Source organism: Capricornis sumatraensis, chromosome 15, assembly GCF_032405125.1.
Source record: "Capricornis sumatraensis isolate serow.1 chromosome 15, serow.2, whole genome shotgun sequence".
Lineage (NCBI taxonomy): Eukaryota > Metazoa > Chordata > Mammalia > Artiodactyla > Bovidae > Capricornis > Capricornis sumatraensis.
This window is the reverse complement of record NC_091083.1, coordinates 68401518-68421011: the sequence shown is the minus strand read 5'-3', so window position 1 is coordinate 68421011 and position 19494 is coordinate 68401518. Positions and strand designations below refer to the sequence as shown.

At 45.1% G+C, this 19494-nt stretch overlaps 1 protein-coding gene across 1 annotated transcript in view; it reads right to left on the bottom strand.

Annotated features, from left to right (window-relative positions):
- Positions 1 to 7614: 7614 nt before the first annotated feature.
- The window catches only part of CNBD2 (cyclic nucleotide binding domain containing 2), a 53494-nt gene continuing 41614 nt past the window's right edge, over positions 7615 to 19494 (bottom strand). Inside the window, exons 12-13 of the mRNA XM_068986815.1 lie at positions 14057 to 14220; positions 7615 to 7933 (exon numbers count right to left, since the gene is read on the bottom strand). Coding sequence (XP_068842916.1) covers positions 7615 to 7933; positions 14057 to 14220 — 483 coding nt within the window. The remainder of the gene's footprint in view (positions 7934 to 14056; positions 14221 to 19494) is intronic.

The following is a 19494-nucleotide window of genomic DNA, read 5'->3' as shown; positions in this document are numbered from 1 at the left end:
ATTAAGATCTATATTTACTAAGACTCACTTCTCAGATAATTCCTTAGAACTGGACATGGAACAACAGATTGGTTCCAAATAGGAAAAGGAGGACGTCAAGGCTGTATATTGTCACCCTGCTTATTTAACTTATATGCAGAGTACATCATGAGAAACGCTAGGCTGGAGGAAGCACAAGCTGGAATCAAGATTGCTGAGAGAAATATCAATAACCTCAGATACGCAGATGACACCACCCTGATGGCAGAAAGTAAAGAACAACTAAAGAGCCTCTTGATGAAAGTGAAAGAGGAGAGTGAAAAAGTTGGCTTAAAGCTCAACATTCAGAAAACGAAGATCATGGCATCCAGTCCCATCACTTCATGGCAAATAGATGGGGAAACAGTGGAAACAATGGCTGACTTTATTTTTCTGAGCTCCAAAACCACTGCAGATGGTGACTGCAGCCATGAAATTAAAAGACGCTTACTCCTTGGAAGGAAAGTTATGATTAACCTAGATAGCATATTCAAAAGCAGAGACATTACTTTGTCAACAAAGGTCCATCTAGTCAAGGCTATGGTTTTTCCAGTGGTCATGTATGAATGTGAGAGTTGGACTATAAAGAAAGCTGAGCACTGAAGAATTGATGCTTTTGAACTGTGGTGTTGGAGAAGACTCTTGAGAGTCCCTTGGACTGCAAGGAGATCCAACCAGTCCATCTTAAAGGACATCAGTCCTGGGTGTTCATTGGAAGGACGGATGTTGAAGCTGAAACTCCAATACTTTGGCCATCTGATGCGAAGAGCTGACTCATTGGAAACGACCCTGATGCTGGGAAAGATTGAAGGCAGGAGGAGAAGGGGACGACAGAGAATGAGATGGTTGGATGGTATCACCGACTCAATGGACATGGGTTTGGGTGCACTCCAGCAGTTGGTGGTGGACAGGGAGGCCTGGCGTGCTACAGCTCATGGGGTAGCACAGAGTTGGACACGACTGAGCAAATGAACTGAACTGATGTTACATTGCTAAGAGGTTTCATTAAGTTAAATTAAAAAGGTCCTTCATTGACAAGACACTCTTTGTTTCTAAAACTTATCTCAGTAACCAGTCTTTAAATAAAGATCAGATGCTCCAGGATCCAGAACCAGGAAGTTAACAACAAGCTATAGTCATTTAACAGGCTAAGTCAGATGACTTAAAGATGTCACTGGGCTACACCTAATAAAAGTTCTTGACTTAAGTTCTTACTTATGATTTTACTATTACTGCTAACTATATTGCTTTCTTTATTGCCTGTTTCAAGAAATGTTGTCCCTTACATTATCAAATGTGTGACTGATATAATGATGGTATACAGTTCCATTTAAAATCCACAGTTATAATGGATGTAACTCATATATCTTCCTCTGGTAAACTCCTAAAGGAGATCAGTCCTGGAAGGACTGATGTTGAAGCTGAAACTTCAATACTTTGGCCACCTCATGCAAAGAGTTGACTCATTGGAAAAGACCCTAATGCTGGGAAGGATTGGGAGCAGGAAGAGAAGGGGACGACAGAGGATGAGATGGCTGGATGGCATCGCCAACTCAATGGACATGCGTTGGGGCAGACTCCGAGAGTTGATGATGGACAGGGAGGCCTGGCATGCTGTGATTCATGGGGTCGCAAAGAGTCAGACATGACTAAGCGACTGAACTGACTTATGTACATATGACTATTGATACATTCTGTCAATTTATATGGGCCACTGCTCACTCCATTGAGACTACAATGAGACTACAAAACATATACACAGACATTTATATGCTTCTTTTGCTATTATAAAACTACCAAAAACTATAAAAACTGATAACAGCCCTGCTTATAACAGTAGAACATTCCAACAATTTTTAAAAATTTGATCTATAAAACATTCTACTGACATTTTCTGTAACCCATAACGATAGGCCATAATGGAGAGGGCTAATCAATCACTTAAACATATAATACAAAAACAAAAAGGGAGAAATGCCACAGGACAATAAACAATATTGAATAAAGCTTTATTTACTCTCAATTTTTGAATATTTCTACACAAACTATGGCAACTATAGCTGAGCAACATTTTCAGGCTACAACCACAAATACAACTAAGACTGTGTTTTGGTGGCAAGATCCACTAACAAATGCTTGGTCACTGGGAAAGTTAATTACATGGGAAAGAGGGTTTGCTTGCATCTCCCCAGGAGAAGGTCTAGAACCTGTGTGGATTCCAGCTTGTAGAGTAAAACTGAGCAGAAACAACCAGTGACTCCCGACAACCTCATCATGGTTATGTTTGCCCTGATAACCATCGCTGTGAGTATACCCCTGGTTTTGGCAGAAGCAAAGAATTATACTTATTGGTATATATACTTATTGGGCATATATACCTAACCCCCCATTACTAAAACTCATTAACTGGGGGATTATATGATCCCCGTTTATGTTAATGATTCTTCCTGGATACCAGGACCTGAAGATACATGCCTTCCTCTTGTTTAAAAAGAGAAAGTGACTCCCTTCAGTGTTACTTATGGGTATGAATCCTGGCCAATTTGTGTAGGACCAGATACAGGATGTCTTAAATTATCTATGCAAGCCTGGCTGTTCACTAATTCTTTAAATCATAACTATACTAAGGTTCGACTATATTTTCTCTCTGGTCTGAGTTTTGCTTATAACGACTCAGGACCCAATAATGACACCAAATCAGACAGACCTTTATGTGAACATCGCAAGCTGTTCTGAAAAACAAGATTGTATTCAAGATCTGAAAAACAAGATTGTATTCAGTGGGATAATTGCCACGGGACTGAGGGAGTAATTTTGATTAATGGTTCCTATGGAATTGAATGGGACTGGTCCTCTAAGGGGTATGCAGTCTCTAACTGCTCTCATCAAATCAGTCCTGCAATCCTCACAAACGGCTGCGTTGGCAGGTGCATAAAGTCTTTGACCATACTAATATCACCACTCATTCAGATCATCCAATTATACGGCATGGTAGTGGCATGTCACCCCCCTTCCCACAACTGGATCAAGAAAGAGGGCAAACAGAGATTTGGAGATTGACTTTAAGTCTTAAAAAATTCCAAATTTGGGGTGGACATTATTCTGATAAAACTAATTATTCATTGACATTTAATACCAGTACAAACTGGACATTTTACATTCAGGCTGTGTGAGAGATCCTTATGTGCTCTTGAAAGGAACAATTTCTATCAGTGAAAGTGTACAAAAACTTTCTTGCCAGGACTGCAAATTACATACTTGCTCAAATTCTTCACTTTATAATTTTCATCATTCATTTGTTACATTAAGAAGGAGATTGCGAATATGGCTTCCAGGAAATCAAACCAGACCTTGGGAGGGCTCCCCTGAAATACATGCTCTTTTAAAGGTTATAAAGGAAGTACTGCAATATTCCAAAAGGTTTATTGGACTCCTTATAACAGCTATTGTGGGGAATTATCGCCATAGCCACAACCGCAGCAGTAGCCAGGGTGGCTCTGCATCAAACTATACAAACGACTACCTTTGTACAATAGCAGCACCACAATGCAAGTTCTACCTGGGGAAGTCAAACCCACATAGACCAAGAAGTTAATGACCAATTGATTGATTTAGAAAATTCAGTTCTCCTACTAGGGGACAAAGTACAAAATTTTAAATTACAGATTCATCTTAAGTGTGATTGAAATATCTCTTCATTTTGTGTCACACCTCATAAGTATAATCAAAGTGCATATACTTGGGATCAATTATCTAAACATTTGAGAGGACACATTCGTAATAATCTATCCTTAAATATTTCCCAATTACAGGCTACTATTTCTAATATGCAGAATGTTCATTTAAAATTACTCCCAGAAACTGATTTATTTAAAGAAATCAAGGAAAGCTTACATAAACTTAACCCCATGATGTGGATTAAAACTTTAGGAGGAGTATTACTTGGTACTATAATATCAGGATGTATATTTTTAATTCTTTCGTGTCTAGTCCTCAGATGCACGAGAGAAACCATCTGAGAACTGATGATGAAAAAAGTTGCTCAGATAGCATATCTACTCCTGCAAAAAGAAGGGAAAGATGTAGTGGGAATTCCTAATAATGTGCGTTCACAGCCTTGAGAAATTTCACAGGATACCACCTAGAAAAACAGCATATATTAAGAAACCATGTTGATGATTATTTTTCATGTTTTTCTTAGAATAACAGCCTTGTTACAAACCCCAAGGCCAGACCCTAAAGGGAGTATGACTGGGATCATGAAAGCATGGACCTTGGAACACAGGGTCCGCATTAGGTATGAACACTGCCCACACACTTGCTGATTGTTCCTGAGACTATCCCAGAAGGGAATGGCCTGGGGTAAAAACAAGATGTGGGCTATGTCAATGTAGTGTCTTGGGAAAGACAGATCAAAGACAGTTTTGTAGCCTGCAATTAGAAATAAAAGCTGGCCTCAGAGTGGACTCTGCACCTCAGTCCAGTAGGGGCTGCACCCCCCTGACCCATTGCACAAGATTTCACGTTCTGTCTTCATTCTTGTTGCCCGATCCCAGACCATTAGGGTGACACTCTGGAAGGTCTCGGTTGTGGCACATGGGATCTTTAGTTGTGGCATGCAAACTGTTAGCTGTGGCATGTGGGATCTAGCTCCCTGGTCAGGAATGGAACCCAGGTCCCCTGCATTGGGAGCGCGGGGTCTTAGCCACTGGACCACCAGGGAAGTCCAGCTGCTCCTCCTCCTTTGCTGTGCACCATGAAAACAGTTTTCTTTTAAATTCAACACACAAAATTATAATGTCGAGTACGCTTTTCAGACTCCACTCACCTCTTGCTCACTGGTGAAAACCGTCCATCTTGTCCAACGTGCTCATTGTGCCACTGGGGCACCTGGGCTGCAGGTGACCAAGGCGCTTACCGGGATCCCGTGAGACAAGTGGAAGCAGGCTTTCCAGAGTTCAGTGTCTGGGTGTTCCTCAGAGTCTGCTCCTTGCAGGGGTGGTGTAGGTGAGTGGGTGGGGACTGGCGGAGGGGCTTCTGCCTTCTCCCAGGCTGGGCTCTTGTGCTGCCGTGGCCTCTTCCAGGCCCTTCAGGGCTCTCAAAGCTAAACCATGGGGTTTCCCGAGGGAGAGAGATGACTAGGTCCTGGGTCTGTGGTACCAAGGCTGGAGGGAGACAGGAACCCTGAGTTCTAGGCCCAGCACTACCAACAAGTAAAGCCAGCCCAGACCAGTGACTGGCAGCTTCCAGAGCCTGCCAGAGGGACCAAGGAACCCTCCGTGAGTCCCACCGAGCACCTCCTTGCCTCTGGTCTGTGTCCTCCCTCTCAGGCTGCTGACTCTTCATCCTTCACCCAGCATGCCAGCTCCTGTCACGCTGCCCATCTGTCTCGGGCTCCTTGTATCTGCCCCCACGGTCACACCTCACTCCAGGCTTCGGCAACACCCTGTCAGTCAGACAGAGCCGCTCGACAAGCTATTGGCAGACTGGCAGCATGTGGGCTCAACACAGCCTACGTGTGTGTTTTGTTTGCTTAACACAGTATTTCAAGAATAATTTGAATTAACTGCTCACATTTGAAAACCAGTAGAAGGGGGGCGGGCGGCAGAGGATGAGATGGTTAGATAGCATCACCGACTCGATGGACATGAGTTTGAGCAAACTCCGGGAGACAGTGGACAGAGGAGCCTGGCGTGCTGCAGTCCATGGCGGCTTATTGAACATGACTTAGCGACTGAACAACTGAACAACAGGAATCACCTAAAACACTGGGTTTCTGGGTTTTCCTGAAAAAAATCTAAAGCTTGGCCGTATTGCATCCACATTATTTCTTGCCATGGCATCAACTGCTTGGAGCTACCGAGTGGCTGCTCCACTGGCATGGGGACGTGGGGAATGTGCACACCAGTCCCCACCATCCCCCATGACCTCCCCAGGCCATCTGCTATGCATCTATCTATCTCTTTAATCTTAGCTACATCGTGTAGCCTACCATCTCAACTTCCCTGTTGGCTCCATGGGTCTTGGGGAATAAAATCCTCTACTTTGCCATATTTGTACCACTTCTTTTAATCCTCAACAGCCATTATAAGTAGCAGACCTAGGATCTTTGGCATTCCAGTCCCCTATAATGAAAAGGACATCTTTTTTTGGTGTTAGTTCTAAAAGGTCTTGTAGGTCTTCATAGAGCCATTCAACTTCAGCTTCTTCAGCGTTACTGGTTGGGGCATAGGCTTGGATTACTGTGATATTGAATGGTTTGCCTTGGAAACAAACAGAGATCATTCTGTCATTTTTGAGATTGCATCCAAGTACTGCATTTCAGACTCTTTTGTTGACCATGATGACTACTCCATTTCTTCTAAGGGATTCCTGCCGACAGTAGTAGATATAATGGTCATCTGAGTTAAATTCACCCATTCCAGTCCATTTTAGTTCACTGATTCCTAGAATGTCAGCGTTCACTCTTGCCATCTCCTGATTGACCACTTCCAATCTGCCTTGATTCATGGACCTAACATTCCAGGTTCCTATGCAATATTGCTCTTTACAGCATCAGACCTTGCTTCTATCACCAGTCATATCCACAAGGCTCCATCCCTTCATTCTTTCTGGAGTTACTTCTCCACTGATCTGTAGCATATTGGGCACCTACCGACCCGGGGAGTTCCTCTTTCAGTATCCTATCATTTTGCCTCTTCATACTGTTCATGGGGTTCTCAAGGCAAGAATACTGAAGTGGTTTGCCATTCCCTTCTCCAGTGGACCACATTCTGTCAGACCTCTCCGCCATGACCTGGTCATCTTGGGTGGCCCCACACAGCATGGCTTAGTTTCATTGAGTTAGACAAGGCCGTGGTCCGTGTGATCAGATTGGCTAGTTTTCTGTGATTATGGTTTCAGTGTGTCTGCCCTCTGATGCCCTCTCGTAACACCTACCATCTCACTTGGGTTTCTCTTACCTTAGACGTGGGGTATCTCTTCACGGCTGCTCCAGCAAAGCGCAGCTGCTGCTCCTTACCTTGGACGAGGTTACCCCTCCTGACTTTGAACGTGCAGTAGCTCTTCTTGGCCCTCCTGCTCCCGCACAGCTGCCGCTCCTTGGATGTGGGGTTGCTCCACCCGTCTGCTGCCCCTGACCTTGGACGTGGGTCTTAGCCCAAGTCACAAGACTCCAGTCAAATGCTTTAGCAAGATGGCTGTCATAGAATGAATGTTCTATGGATCTTAGTTCCCTGACCTGGGATCAAACCCAGGCTCTCTGCAGTGGAAGCACTACCAGAGAAGTCCCCTACACTCCTTCAGACAACCTGTCTGGCCTTGCAAGACCTTTGAGTTCACAACCCTGTCTTTCCTCTCTGCCTCTCGTCCACGTCATAAGACCCTCTCACCCTGAGGCCACCCCAGTGATTAACCCCTGCACCCCCAGACACCTGACTGTCCCCTACTCAGCCCCACAAGTGCCAGGGGAGACAGTGCCCCCTAATACCTCTCCAGACCCCCAGGTCGCCCCCAGGGCCCCCCACTGTAAGCCCCGCAACTCCCATGGCAGTTATTCAGGAAACATGGTGGTCGACCCAACATCTTTTATTGATTCTACATGAGGACCCCTGCATTCTTATACTGAGGCAGGAGCTCCTGGATTTTGTACCGGGGTGCTATAATGGTTTGGACAATCCTCAATGGGGGCAGGTATTTCTGGGGTGCCATAAAAATGGCATGACGACGTTTAGTCTTCTTGTCTAAGCTATACAGGTCCAGCATCACAGTGCTGGGGTCGTAGGTCCCTTTCTTCTTGGGCTGGATTGGAGTGAATGGGGGACGCCAGCGAGGCTCTACCAGTAGCCGCACCAGGTCCTTCCGGAAGATATTCCAGTTGTTCTCCTTGAGGAACCTCTGGCACAGATCTTCATCACTGAAGGTAAGGAACAGGTGTTGGGGTTCCCACACCACCGCCTCCTGACCCCCTGCCCCTCCAGTCCTGCCTCCTGCCACTCCTTCAGTCCCTAAACACCCTGAGCTCTGTCCCACCTCTGCGCCCTTCCCCAGGCCCTCTATCTGCCTCTTTCACCTTTCCATGCTTCCATCCCCTAGACCTGCACTACTCCATGCAGTGGCCAGGACCCACATGTGGCTACTGAGTACCTGAAGTGTGATTAATCTGAATTAGAGATGCACTCTGAGTGTAAAATACATACCAGATTTCAAAGACTTAATACCAAAAAAAGAATGCAGAGTATCTCAGTCATTTTTATGTTGATTACATGCTAAAATGATAATATTTGAGATATACTACATTCAATAAAATGTATTATTAAAATTAATTTCACCCCTCTATTTTTATTTCTTATAATGTGGCTATTAAAATTTTAAAATTACACCTGTGATCATTAGCCATCAGGGAAATATAAGCCAAAGCCATACAGGATACCACTTATGCCCAGTGGGATAATGACGATTAAAGAGACAAATACTTATTAGTGTCAATGGAGAAGTGGAGGTATTGCAATGAGGGTTCCAATACATTGCTGACAGGAATAGAAAATGACACAGCGACTTGGAAACACAGCCTAGCAGTTCTTCACAAGGTTAAACAGTTAACTTATGACCCACAATTCCACTCCTTGATATATACCCAAGAGAAATGAAAACATATGCCCACATAAAAACTTGCACAAGAATGCTCCTAGCAGCATCATTCAAAATAGCCAAAAGGTAGAAACCACCCAAATGTCCATCGACTGATGAAGGGATAAATAAAGTATAATATGTCCATGCACTGCAATATTATTTGACAATAAAAAGGAATGAAATACTAATATTAGGTTGGCCCAAATCTTGGGTTTCTCTGTAACATTGTATGGAAAAAATCCTGATTGAATTTTTTGGCCAACCCAAAACTGGCTACAATACAAATGAACCTTGAAAACACTATGCTAAGAAGCCAGTCACATGCACTGGGTTGGCCAAAAAGTTCATTCGGGGTGTCCTACCAAACTAATATATGGTTCTATCTATGGGAAATGTCCAGATCAGACAAATCTTTCGAGATAGAAAGTCAACTGGTAGCTGCCCTGGCTGCACATGAGGGTAAGGAAAGAGGTGGGTAATGGTGGATGGGCTCAGGACTCACTGGCTTATTTCCTCCTGAGACTGCAGCAAGGGAAGGCCCGTTTGGCTTTCACTGCCTCAGCTATACTCTCACCCAAGGAGGCAAGCTTGGTAAATCACTAACACATTAGAGCATTCTTTAGGAAAACTGCATTGACCAGGACAAAGTCAACTTTGATTCACAGAGATCAGCTTAATCCAAAATCTAGAGGTCAGAATGGGCTACAAGTTAGTCCCGAGACCTCAGGTCTCAGCAGCGTCAGTTCCTACCAGCTCACAAGAGCAGCTCCATGCTGAGTGACAACAGGCTGGTAGCTCAAAGCTGGCCATGGAGGAGTATGTGTGCCATAAAAACTGGCCAACACTTCCAGTCAGGTGACCTCCCACCTCCCAAAGAGCTGCTTGTTGAATGCTGCCCAGCATACCACTGGAGAGTCTCGACCTAAAGAGCCCCATTAACTCCCATCTCTCACATGATAAATAACACTACCTAACCCTGCTTCGCACTCACCATGCACCAGGCACTTTATACTTGTTAACTCATCAGATCCTCATGACCACCCCATTTCACAAACGTGGAAACTAAGGCTCAAGGAGATTAAGGAACTCACCAAAACTTAAGAGAGGGCAAGCATGTGACCACAAATTCTGAGAAGACCTTTTTGATGTTCCAGAGTAAAAGTTGAGACAGACATGATTCTGCGTCACCTCCTGATGCTGGTGGTCACGTTGATTCTAGTCTCGTCTCTCACTAAAGGGGGCAGCTCTTCTAAAGCCCTCCACTCCAAGCAGGGAGTTCCAGTTTCACCCTCTGCCTCGCTAGAATTGCAACTGTCATCTGTCCTTGCAGGATGCCAGGACATGGTGCCCTCAGTTACTACCCCCACGCCACATCCGCCTGGCCATCCAGCGCCAGATCACACTCCGTGCTTTGGTTTTAGGTTGTTCTTCACTTGGGCCCATGGGAGAGTTCCCTTTTTTCCTGCAAACTCAGCTGTTCATATTCTATATGTGCTCCTTGTATCTGTAGGGGGACAGGCTTCAGATAATCCAGCCCATGGCATCCACGGGACAGGTCTCACCCATGGACTGTGCCATCTTCAGCATGTCACGTCCCCCTTTCCTGGGCGTCACAGTCCTCAATTAAAACATGGGGGATTTGAGCTAGATAATGGATATATTTTCTGCCTGCTTTAGCAGTCTAGAAAACCACGAGTTCAACAATTAATGAATAAGCCAGAATTCTGTCTGTCAGCATTGCAGACGACCGTAGCAGAGTGCTGACTGTGCAGCACAGACGCTGAGGCCCAACATCTGCCACCCTCAAGCCTGTGCAAACCTTCTCTGAATCCAAATTCAGCCGTTAACTGACACCCATCACGCACCAGACGCTCTATGAGAAGCTAAGGCTACTTAAACCCTTTCTTTCCTCCTTAAATCCTTTCTTTCCCCCTTAAATCCTTTTTTGAGGAGGTGGCTCTAAATAGCTATTTTCTACATTGATAGGCCACAGGTATCAGAGAATTGGAGCATTGCTGAACTGCAAGGAACCATCAGTGTTTCCCAACTTTTTTTTTTTTTTCCACAAAACTGCCCCCATTTTTCTTATTCTTTTAAAACTTTTTATTTTGTGTTGGGGTATAGCTGATTAACCATGGGGTGGTGGTTTCAGGTAAACAGCAAAGGAACTCAGCCATACATACACATGTAAAAACGGCCCCCAATCTGGATCACAGCTACATTATCACCTGTTCTTTTATTAATGCTTTTCTTACTTCCGCTTAATTTCTTTCACTTAAATATTTACTTTGGCTTGGTTCAAAAGCAACAAGATTGTCTAACCAAGGGTTTAGTGAACTAGTCCTGCTTTTCTAACTCATATTCAAATAAATATGTAGCTGTTTATAATCTGTGGACCACTTAAAATCATCTTGTAAGCCTTCTGAGAAGATGTTCCATAATTTGGGGAAACTGTTCTACTCTAATTGTTTTGTTTTGCAGTGGAGTCTGACGCCTAAAGGAGGGTAAGTGACTTGTCCAAGGTAATACAGAGTCCATGTCAAATTCTTTCCTGTGCTTAATAGATATGGTTGAAGTAACTTTACAGATATGCTTGCCTTCACCTCTTTCTCAACCACAGGAATCACCACAACTGCTTACAAAACCATGTCTGATCACATCACCACCACAAGAAAAGAAATAGGCGGGGAGGATGCAAAATTATATCTGCATGGTTTCCCTTATGAAAGTTTGTGTGAATGAATGATAAATGCATATTTGGCACATATCCATGTAGTAAAAAAAAAATACTGAAAGGAAATACATAAATTGCTAATTGGGATTGTTGGAGTAATGCAAACACTTTCAGTCTTCAGCTTCTTAAATGTTCAGCCTTCTTCCAGTTTTCCACAGTGAGTGGGCCTCATTCATTCACTAACGTTTATCGAGCACCTATCTCGTGCCAAGTACTGTACAGGTGCTAGAGGTGAGAGGTGGATAAAGCCCAAACCCTGTCTTCAGGAGGAAATTAACCAAGTGGTGGGGAAAGAACTGTGCAAAAACTACACAGTTCTAAGGACTTCCCTAGCAGTCCAGTGGTCAAGAGTTCACCTTCCAATGCAGGGGATGCAGGTTCAGTCCCTGGTCGGGGAGAAAGAGCCCACATGTCTCGCATTGTAAAAAATTCAATAAGGAGTTTACAAATGGTCCACACTAAAGAAAAACAAATGAACTACAAAGCTCTAAACAGCTGTAATACAGCGTGGTGTGGCCACTGTGAGAGCTGTAGGACCATGAGTGAACAGAAAGGGGTACCTAGCCCAGCTTTCTGGAGGAGATGAATCTTAAAGAATGAGAAGTTTATCCGAATAAAAGGCTGGAAGCAGGACTGAGGGATGGCGTTGCAGGCAGAAGGGTCTACACTGGCAAAGGCAATGGTCTAGGAGGCAATCTGCCTGGGTTGCCAGAGTGGGTTAGAGACAGCAGGAGTGCTACAGGGAGTTGAAGGGTCAGACTACGAAGGGCTGTTTACACGGCACTGAATCTGCACTGTGTCCTATAGGCAGTGAGGTACCACTGAAAGGTTTTAAACAGAAGTTTAACATGGCCAGATTTGAGTTTTAATAAAAGCACAGTGCAGGCTTCCTGGTAAGCTCAGCTGGCAAAGAATCTGCCTGTAATGCAGGACACCTCAGTTTGATTCCCCTGGGTCGGGAATATCCCTTGGAGAAGAGATAGGCTACCCACGCCACTGTTCTTGGGCTTCCCTGGTGGCTCAGATGGTAAGGAATCTATGCCTGCAATGCCTGAGACCTGGGTTCGATCCCTGGGTTGGGAAGATCCCCTGGAAGAGGGCATGGCAGCACACTCCAGTGTTCTTGCCCGGAGAATCCCCGTGGACAGAGTAGCCTGGAAGGCCACAGTTCATGGGGTCATAAAGAATTGGACATGCCTAAGAGACTAAGCACAGCACAGCACAAAAGCACGGTGTGCAGAAACGATCCAGCGCAAAGACGACGGAAGCAGGAGACCAACGCTAAGATGGCTGCAAGAGGCCAAGTTTGGGGCTCCGAATTGGGGCTGGGCATGTCACCTAGGGAGGTGAATGAGATCCACTGGGCTGTGTGACTGAAACAGTAGGACTTCATCTATATTTATCTTTGGCTTTTTTTTTTTTTTTAATTTAAATTTTTAGCCACATCAGGCAGCTTGCAGGATCTTAGTTTCCTGACCAGGGATCAAGCCTGTGCCCTCAGCAGTGAAAGCATGGGAGTCTAACCACTGGACCACCAGGGAATTCCCTCTTAGTCTTATTCTTTTTAAAGATCTATGTTTGCATATTTATAATGTATAGGAGGTAGACAACACACAGCATATATAGATATAACAGATAATAAATAAACATATGTTACTCATATCACATAATACATTCTAGGGAGTATGCACTCAAACACTCTTTAGTAATAGCAGTGTAAGATCAAAACAGTTCTGTGACCAGCGATCAGGCAATAAATTAGTTTTTACGTAAAAAATAGTGGGGTTTTTTTCACACTATAAAAGTATTCACTTTTATGGAAAATTTGGAAACTAGGGAAATAGAAATAGAAATCTTTTTATTAAATCTTTTAAGATAAATATTTTTAAATTATAAAACAAATATATCATCATTACCAAACATTGAGAATAAAGGGGAAAACCCACTTGGGATGTTACTACTCTGACAATAACTTTTAAAAGTATATCATTTTTCCCCTTATTATGAAAGAAATAAATTTTAAAAAAGAAACATATACTCACTGCAAAAACAAACATCAGAGGAATATATAACTATAACCAGAAAGTCCCTTTTAGTCCTGTCTTCCAGAAAGAATGACCATTACAAATTGGGCAATACTGCAGAATTATCATTTTTGCTCATTTTCCTGCTAGATTTTTCTCATGTTAGTGTTCTACAAAGGCCCGAGTCATAGTATATATACAGCTTTGTACCCTGTCCTTTTCATGTAGCATTGCATCACTCATTTTACTTTTGCTTCTTCAAAAAAAGTTACTATTAAGAGAATGTATCACTGTTTTCTAAACTGTCCCCTTGGTGTGACACATGTGGATGGGGGGGAGGTTTGTTTTTCTATTATGAATATGGCAGCTACAAACATCTTGGTATCTTTCCCTATAATTTAGTTATATAGAGATAAATTCACAGGTAGACCATTGCTTCAAAGGGTAGAAACAGTTTCGGGCCCTTGAAACATTATTATCTAAAATTATTATCAAAAGGATTGAGCCAATTTAGAGGGTATCAGCAATTACCAGTTTCATTCTACCCTTGTCAGCACTAGATATTATCACTTTTTTTCTTTTACTAAAATAAGAGGTAAAAAATTGTTCATTCAATCTGGCAGAATGCACACACTTTTCCAGCACTGACCTGGGGTACTTGATACTGAACTTTGACAATTTTTCTATTGTATTACTGTCGAGCAGTTCACAAAATTTTTCTTTCCTGATCCGTATCACCTCAGCTCCCAGGCTCACAAGGATCAAGGGCCGTGTGTCCTGTTGGCTCTCTGGGAGGAGGATCTGGTGAAGGCCCTAGAGAAAAGAAGTCCCAGAAAGTTCAATCTCAGAGACCATCCACTCAACAAGCAAATTTTCCTGATTGGAAAAGCAAGGCCCCAAACAGGACTTGAATCCATCTGGGGTCATTCAGCAAGTGATAGAGAGAAGTCCAGGGCTCTCTTTGCCAATGATACCAAAGTCCTCAAAGAACCATCCGAGCACTTTGTCCATAGTCCTACCTCCAGGCAACAGGCTCTGCAAGAATCATGCTTGTGGGACTTCCCTGGTGTCCAGTGGTTAAGAATCTGCCTTGCAAAGAGGGGGATGCAGGTTTGATCCCTGGTCTTGGAACTAAGATCCCACATGCCAAGGGACATCCCTTGTGAAGCAATGAAATGCCAAAATTAAGACCTGATGCAGCCAAATAAATAATTTTTTTTTTTAAAGGGTTTGTACTCACACAGTCGCTTGCCGGGTAGCAGTACTTTACCAGCTTTCCCTTGTGTCCAATCTCAACTCTTCTCTGTGCCAGGTCAGCGCATTTTCTCTTCCTTATGATGATGACAAATAGTTCACCCTCCTAGATCTTCCCTTTTTTGCCACCACACCCTCCCTGACCCTTCCCTCCAGGAAGTTCATAGCACTTGTCCCCACGGAGCCTTAGTTCTTTCTGTCCCTCACAGGCTCTGGGGCCACTGGCGGCTGCTATGCAGCTCCCATTGCTCCTTGGGGTCTCTGGTGTGGATTCCTACTCCATCATATCTGGAAGGGAGATGGAGGTCAGCAAGCCCATCTGCTTGCTTTACAGGGACTGTATTCCCCTTTGTAAGGAGACACTTTGAGATGGAGCAAAGCTGGGACTAGAGACCTGGCTGCTCAAGTCCCAGTCCAGTGCTCATGCAGCCTCTCAGCTATTGAGACTCTGGCAAGGAGGGGAGAGAAGGTCAGTGGTCCAGAGCTTGCAATGCCCAGCTGTCTTGGGCTTAAGAGGGCATCAGCCGTAAACCAAGAGGTCTGCTCTAGGCAAGCCAAGTGGGACTGGGAAAAATGCAGGCTTCAGAAGGAAGATGCACATGTTTACTTGTCATGTTCATAGGGACTGAGTAAAGGGATAAAGTAGGTGAATTAAATAGTTAATCCCACTAAAGGATCATAAGTAAAGGAAAAGGTATGAAGACCCCTGTGAGTCAATGATCGCGCTAGAAAGCAGGTTTGCTTAGCAACAAAACCACGCGACAGGAGCACATGATGCGCCCCAAAACAATAAAACAATGGTGGGAAAAAAATTTAAAAAAAATAAATAAATAAAACAATGGTGGCATGAGATCCACATCCTGCCTGGTGAGCTCAGTAAATCAATGATCCCAGGATGTGCTCTCTGCACACACAGAAACAATAATTTATGGAAAGGTGATCATTCAAATTCAGTGGATAGGACTCCAAGCTCTTTGATCTCTGGTTGGGGAACTAAAAGCCCACAAGCTGTGCGCCGCAACCAAAAATTTTGGGCTTCCCAGGTGGCTCAGTGGTAAAGAATCCGCCTGACAGGGGTGGTCCTAAGATGGCGGAGGAATAGGACAGGAAGACCACTTTCTCCCTCACAAATTCCTCAAAAGAACATTTCAACGCTGAGCAAACTCCACAAAACAACTTCTGTAGGCTGGCAGAGGACATCAGGCAACCAGAAAAGCAGACCATTGTCTTCAAAAACAGGTTTATTGACATATAGTTGATGAATAAAAATTTATATATTTAAAAAAAAGAGAATCCGCCTGACAATGCAGGAGATACAAGAGACGCAGGTTCGATCCCTGGGTTGGGAAGATCCGCTGGAGAAGGAAATGGCTACCCATTCCAGTATTCTTGCCTGGGAAATCCCATGGACAGAGGAGCCTGGCAGGCGATAGTCCATAGGATCGCAAAGAGTCAGACATGACTGAGAACACACAGCATATTATAGGCATTTCAAAGTGAAAGGCTCTCATTGTATTGAGACCTAAATTAATTTTCCCATTGTGCTATGACAGTCCTGGCTAGACCATGTGGCGGTAAGAAAACTCCCCTGCCCAGCCTTGGAGGAGGAACTGCTGATGGAAGCCTGATGACTATTCAAGAATGAGAAAGAAGGTGGTTTCTCCCCCTCCCCACTTTTCCTTTGATTATGAGACTGTAGCCCACTTAAGTTCTCTGGGCATAGCACCCTCTTGCCTGCCTGCTTGTAAGCTTCACAAACATCTTATTCTAATAGATCACTTCTTGTCTATCACTTTACCTCTTGCTGAATTTTTTGTGTTGAGACACAAAGGACCAGAATTCCCCAGAGCCCCCGGAAAGCCACCCAGCAGTTTCAATGTGACTTTGGGTGAAGTTACACCTCCCTGGTCCACTGTTTGCTCACCTGTGAAACAGAGGTGAGAACACCTGCCCCGCATGTCTCTGAAGGATTCTCAAACTGAAGGAGACGTGAAGTAGGATTTGGAACCTTCCCCTCCCTCACCCTCGCTACACTACCACCACAGTTTGGGTTCTAGACCTTAAAGGATGACCATCTGCTCTGAGCCCTGGCCTTGTCTCTCCCTGAAAGACTGGAGTGGAGAGGTGTCATTTTTCCTACGAGCTGCTGATGGTCTAAACAAGATGGTGTGTGTAAGGATGCTCTGGGAGACGTGAAGATGCTCACACTTCAGTTGTGCTCACTGCAGTGGGCATGAAGCCCCTTCTAATCAGCACCAGGCCTGGCACAGAAGCCAGAATGGCTGCTCTTTAGTCAGTTTCGAGAAGCAGGGATATAAATTTAATCCTCACAACCACCCTGGGATATAGGGATTATCAGCCTTAGATGTGGAAAATGAGGTTGGGCAAAGGAAATTTGCTTGTCAAAAGTCACGTTTATCTTTTTACAGTAAGGATGATGCCGATGATAATGATGGCAGTGATGGTGGTGATGGTGATGATAGCACCAACTCATGTTTATTGAGCAGTCACTTAATCCCAGGCCCTCTTGTAGCTCTCTGGTGTGTGTTAACTCACGTAACCCTCACTAGAACCCCACGAGGTGAGTTCTTTTATTATCATCATTTTACAGAGGATGAGCTGAGGTTAAGAAACACATCCAACATCACACAGCATGGAAGCAATAAAGCTAGGATTTGAACTCAGGTGGGTCTGTCTTTAGAGTCCATGCACTTATTTATTTATCTATTTATTTTGGTTGTACCATGGGGCATGTGGGATCTTAGTTCCCTGACCAGGGACCAAACCTGTGCCCCCTGCAGCGGAAGCATGGAGTCTTCACCACTGAACCACCAGAGAAGTCCGCAGAGTCCATGCTTTTAGCTACAAGGAAACTGAGCCACAAGGACGTTAACTAGTTTGCCAAAGGTGACAAGGCAGAAAGTGATGGAGTGGGATTCGACCCCATCAGCCTGCCCAGGACCTCACTAAGGGCAGCCCAGCAGCAGGCACTGTTATTCACCTCCAGTCCACCCTATACTTTCCAGCCAGAGTCAGGTCCTCAAACAGCTTCCCAAAGCTCCCAGGATAAAATAAAGCTCTTCACTGTGGCTGCCTCACCCCTGTGAGGTTCCCACCTCGTTCACTCCATTTCAGCCACACTGCCCTCCCTTCCAGTTCCCTCCACATGCCAAGCTCCCTCCCGCCTCAGGCTCAACATGCTTTCTCTTTCTGGAACACTCTCCCTCCCAGGCTGTCCACAGCTCATTTGTCTTGTCATTCAGGTCTCCGCTTACACATCACTGTCTTAGAGCAACCTTCCCTGACCACTCCATTTAAGACCACCTCCCCCTTCAACCCCACTTTCTGCTCCATTCCCAATAGCAATTCAAAACTTTCTGAATGCTTGCTGCTCTATCTGTTTACTGCCTGTTCCCAGACTAGATCATAAGCCCCACGAGGGCAAGAATGACATCAGTTTACTTGCCCACACTGGCAACTTGGGCCGAGCTTGAAGCTGGATAAATGCTCAAGAAATACTTGTGGGACTTCCCTGGTGGTACAGTAGTTAAGGCTTTGCCTTCCGATGGGTGGAGAATGAAGGCCTTGCTCTGAGCTCCCACCCAGCGCCTTCTAGGATAGTCTAGAGCAGGGGTCCCCGACTTCCAGGATCTAATGTCTGATGATATGAGGTGACGCTGATGTAACAATAACGAAAATAAAGTGCACAATAAACGTAACGCACTTGAGTCATCCGGAAACCATCCCCTCCCACCTCCAGTCCATGGAAAAATAGTCTTCCACGAGCTTGGAATCAAGTCTAAAGTTCCACTTGCCACAGCTTCCCACATGCTCTCTACCAGAATAAGCAATGCCCTTCCTGGCCTTGGTGCCTCCATTCACTCAGGGTGCTTGGCATCCCAGCCCCTCACTGGGCCGGCACGAGGCATGTTCACGGCAGGTGCCCAGCCTCAGGCGGCCTGTGTTCAGTCCCAAGCACCTCACCCTGAGACTCTGAAACTGCAGGGAGGCGGAAGCGAGAGGGCTGGAAAGCACATCACATGAACGCTGCAGGAATGGAGGAATGTTTTCCCTGAATAAGAAAATAATTAACGGGGCACTGGCATGCTGCCTGGCTCCATAAATGTTGAATAGAAAAACAAAACAGCATTCTTTAAATTCTAAGAGGCCATCATGTGGCAAGGAAACTGATTTCTGTTTATTCTTGGGGGGTGGGTAGGGTGCACTGGGTGCTGGGAAGAACTCGTTAAAAGCTGTAGGAGGCAGAGTTTTATTGAGCAAAAGGAAGAGCTGCTGAAAAGCTGCAAACTAGTCACTCAGCACTGACCGAGGGCTGGGCCAGGGCCTGGGGCTCCAGACAGTGCTGGGCTGGCCTCCCTGCCTCAAAAGGCACACAGTCCAGCAGAGCAGGAGCGCCGGGAGATCAGCACATGGGGTGAAGGGGTATGAAGAGGACCCTGGGGATTCATGGTGACAATGACTGACCACACATCAGAAGACAGGGCCCCCACCCCCAGGAAGACTGAGGCACACGGCTACTCACCAGGAGGCCTCACACCCTCCCTGTGCCGCTCACCCCCTCCCAGCTCCAGCATCTATCTTCTGGCATCTAGCTCCCACAACGGTCAGAGTTCAGGGTCAAACTTGTTTCAACCATACATTCTTGTCCACTATTGGATTTTTTTTTTCCCCCTGGCCGAGTAGCATGTGGTAATTAGAGCTTCCCAGGTGGCGCGGTGGTAAAGAATCTGCCTGCCAAACCAGGAGATGTGGGTTCGATCCCTCGTTCAGGAAGGTCCCCTGGAGGAGGACATGGCCACCCACTGGGTATTC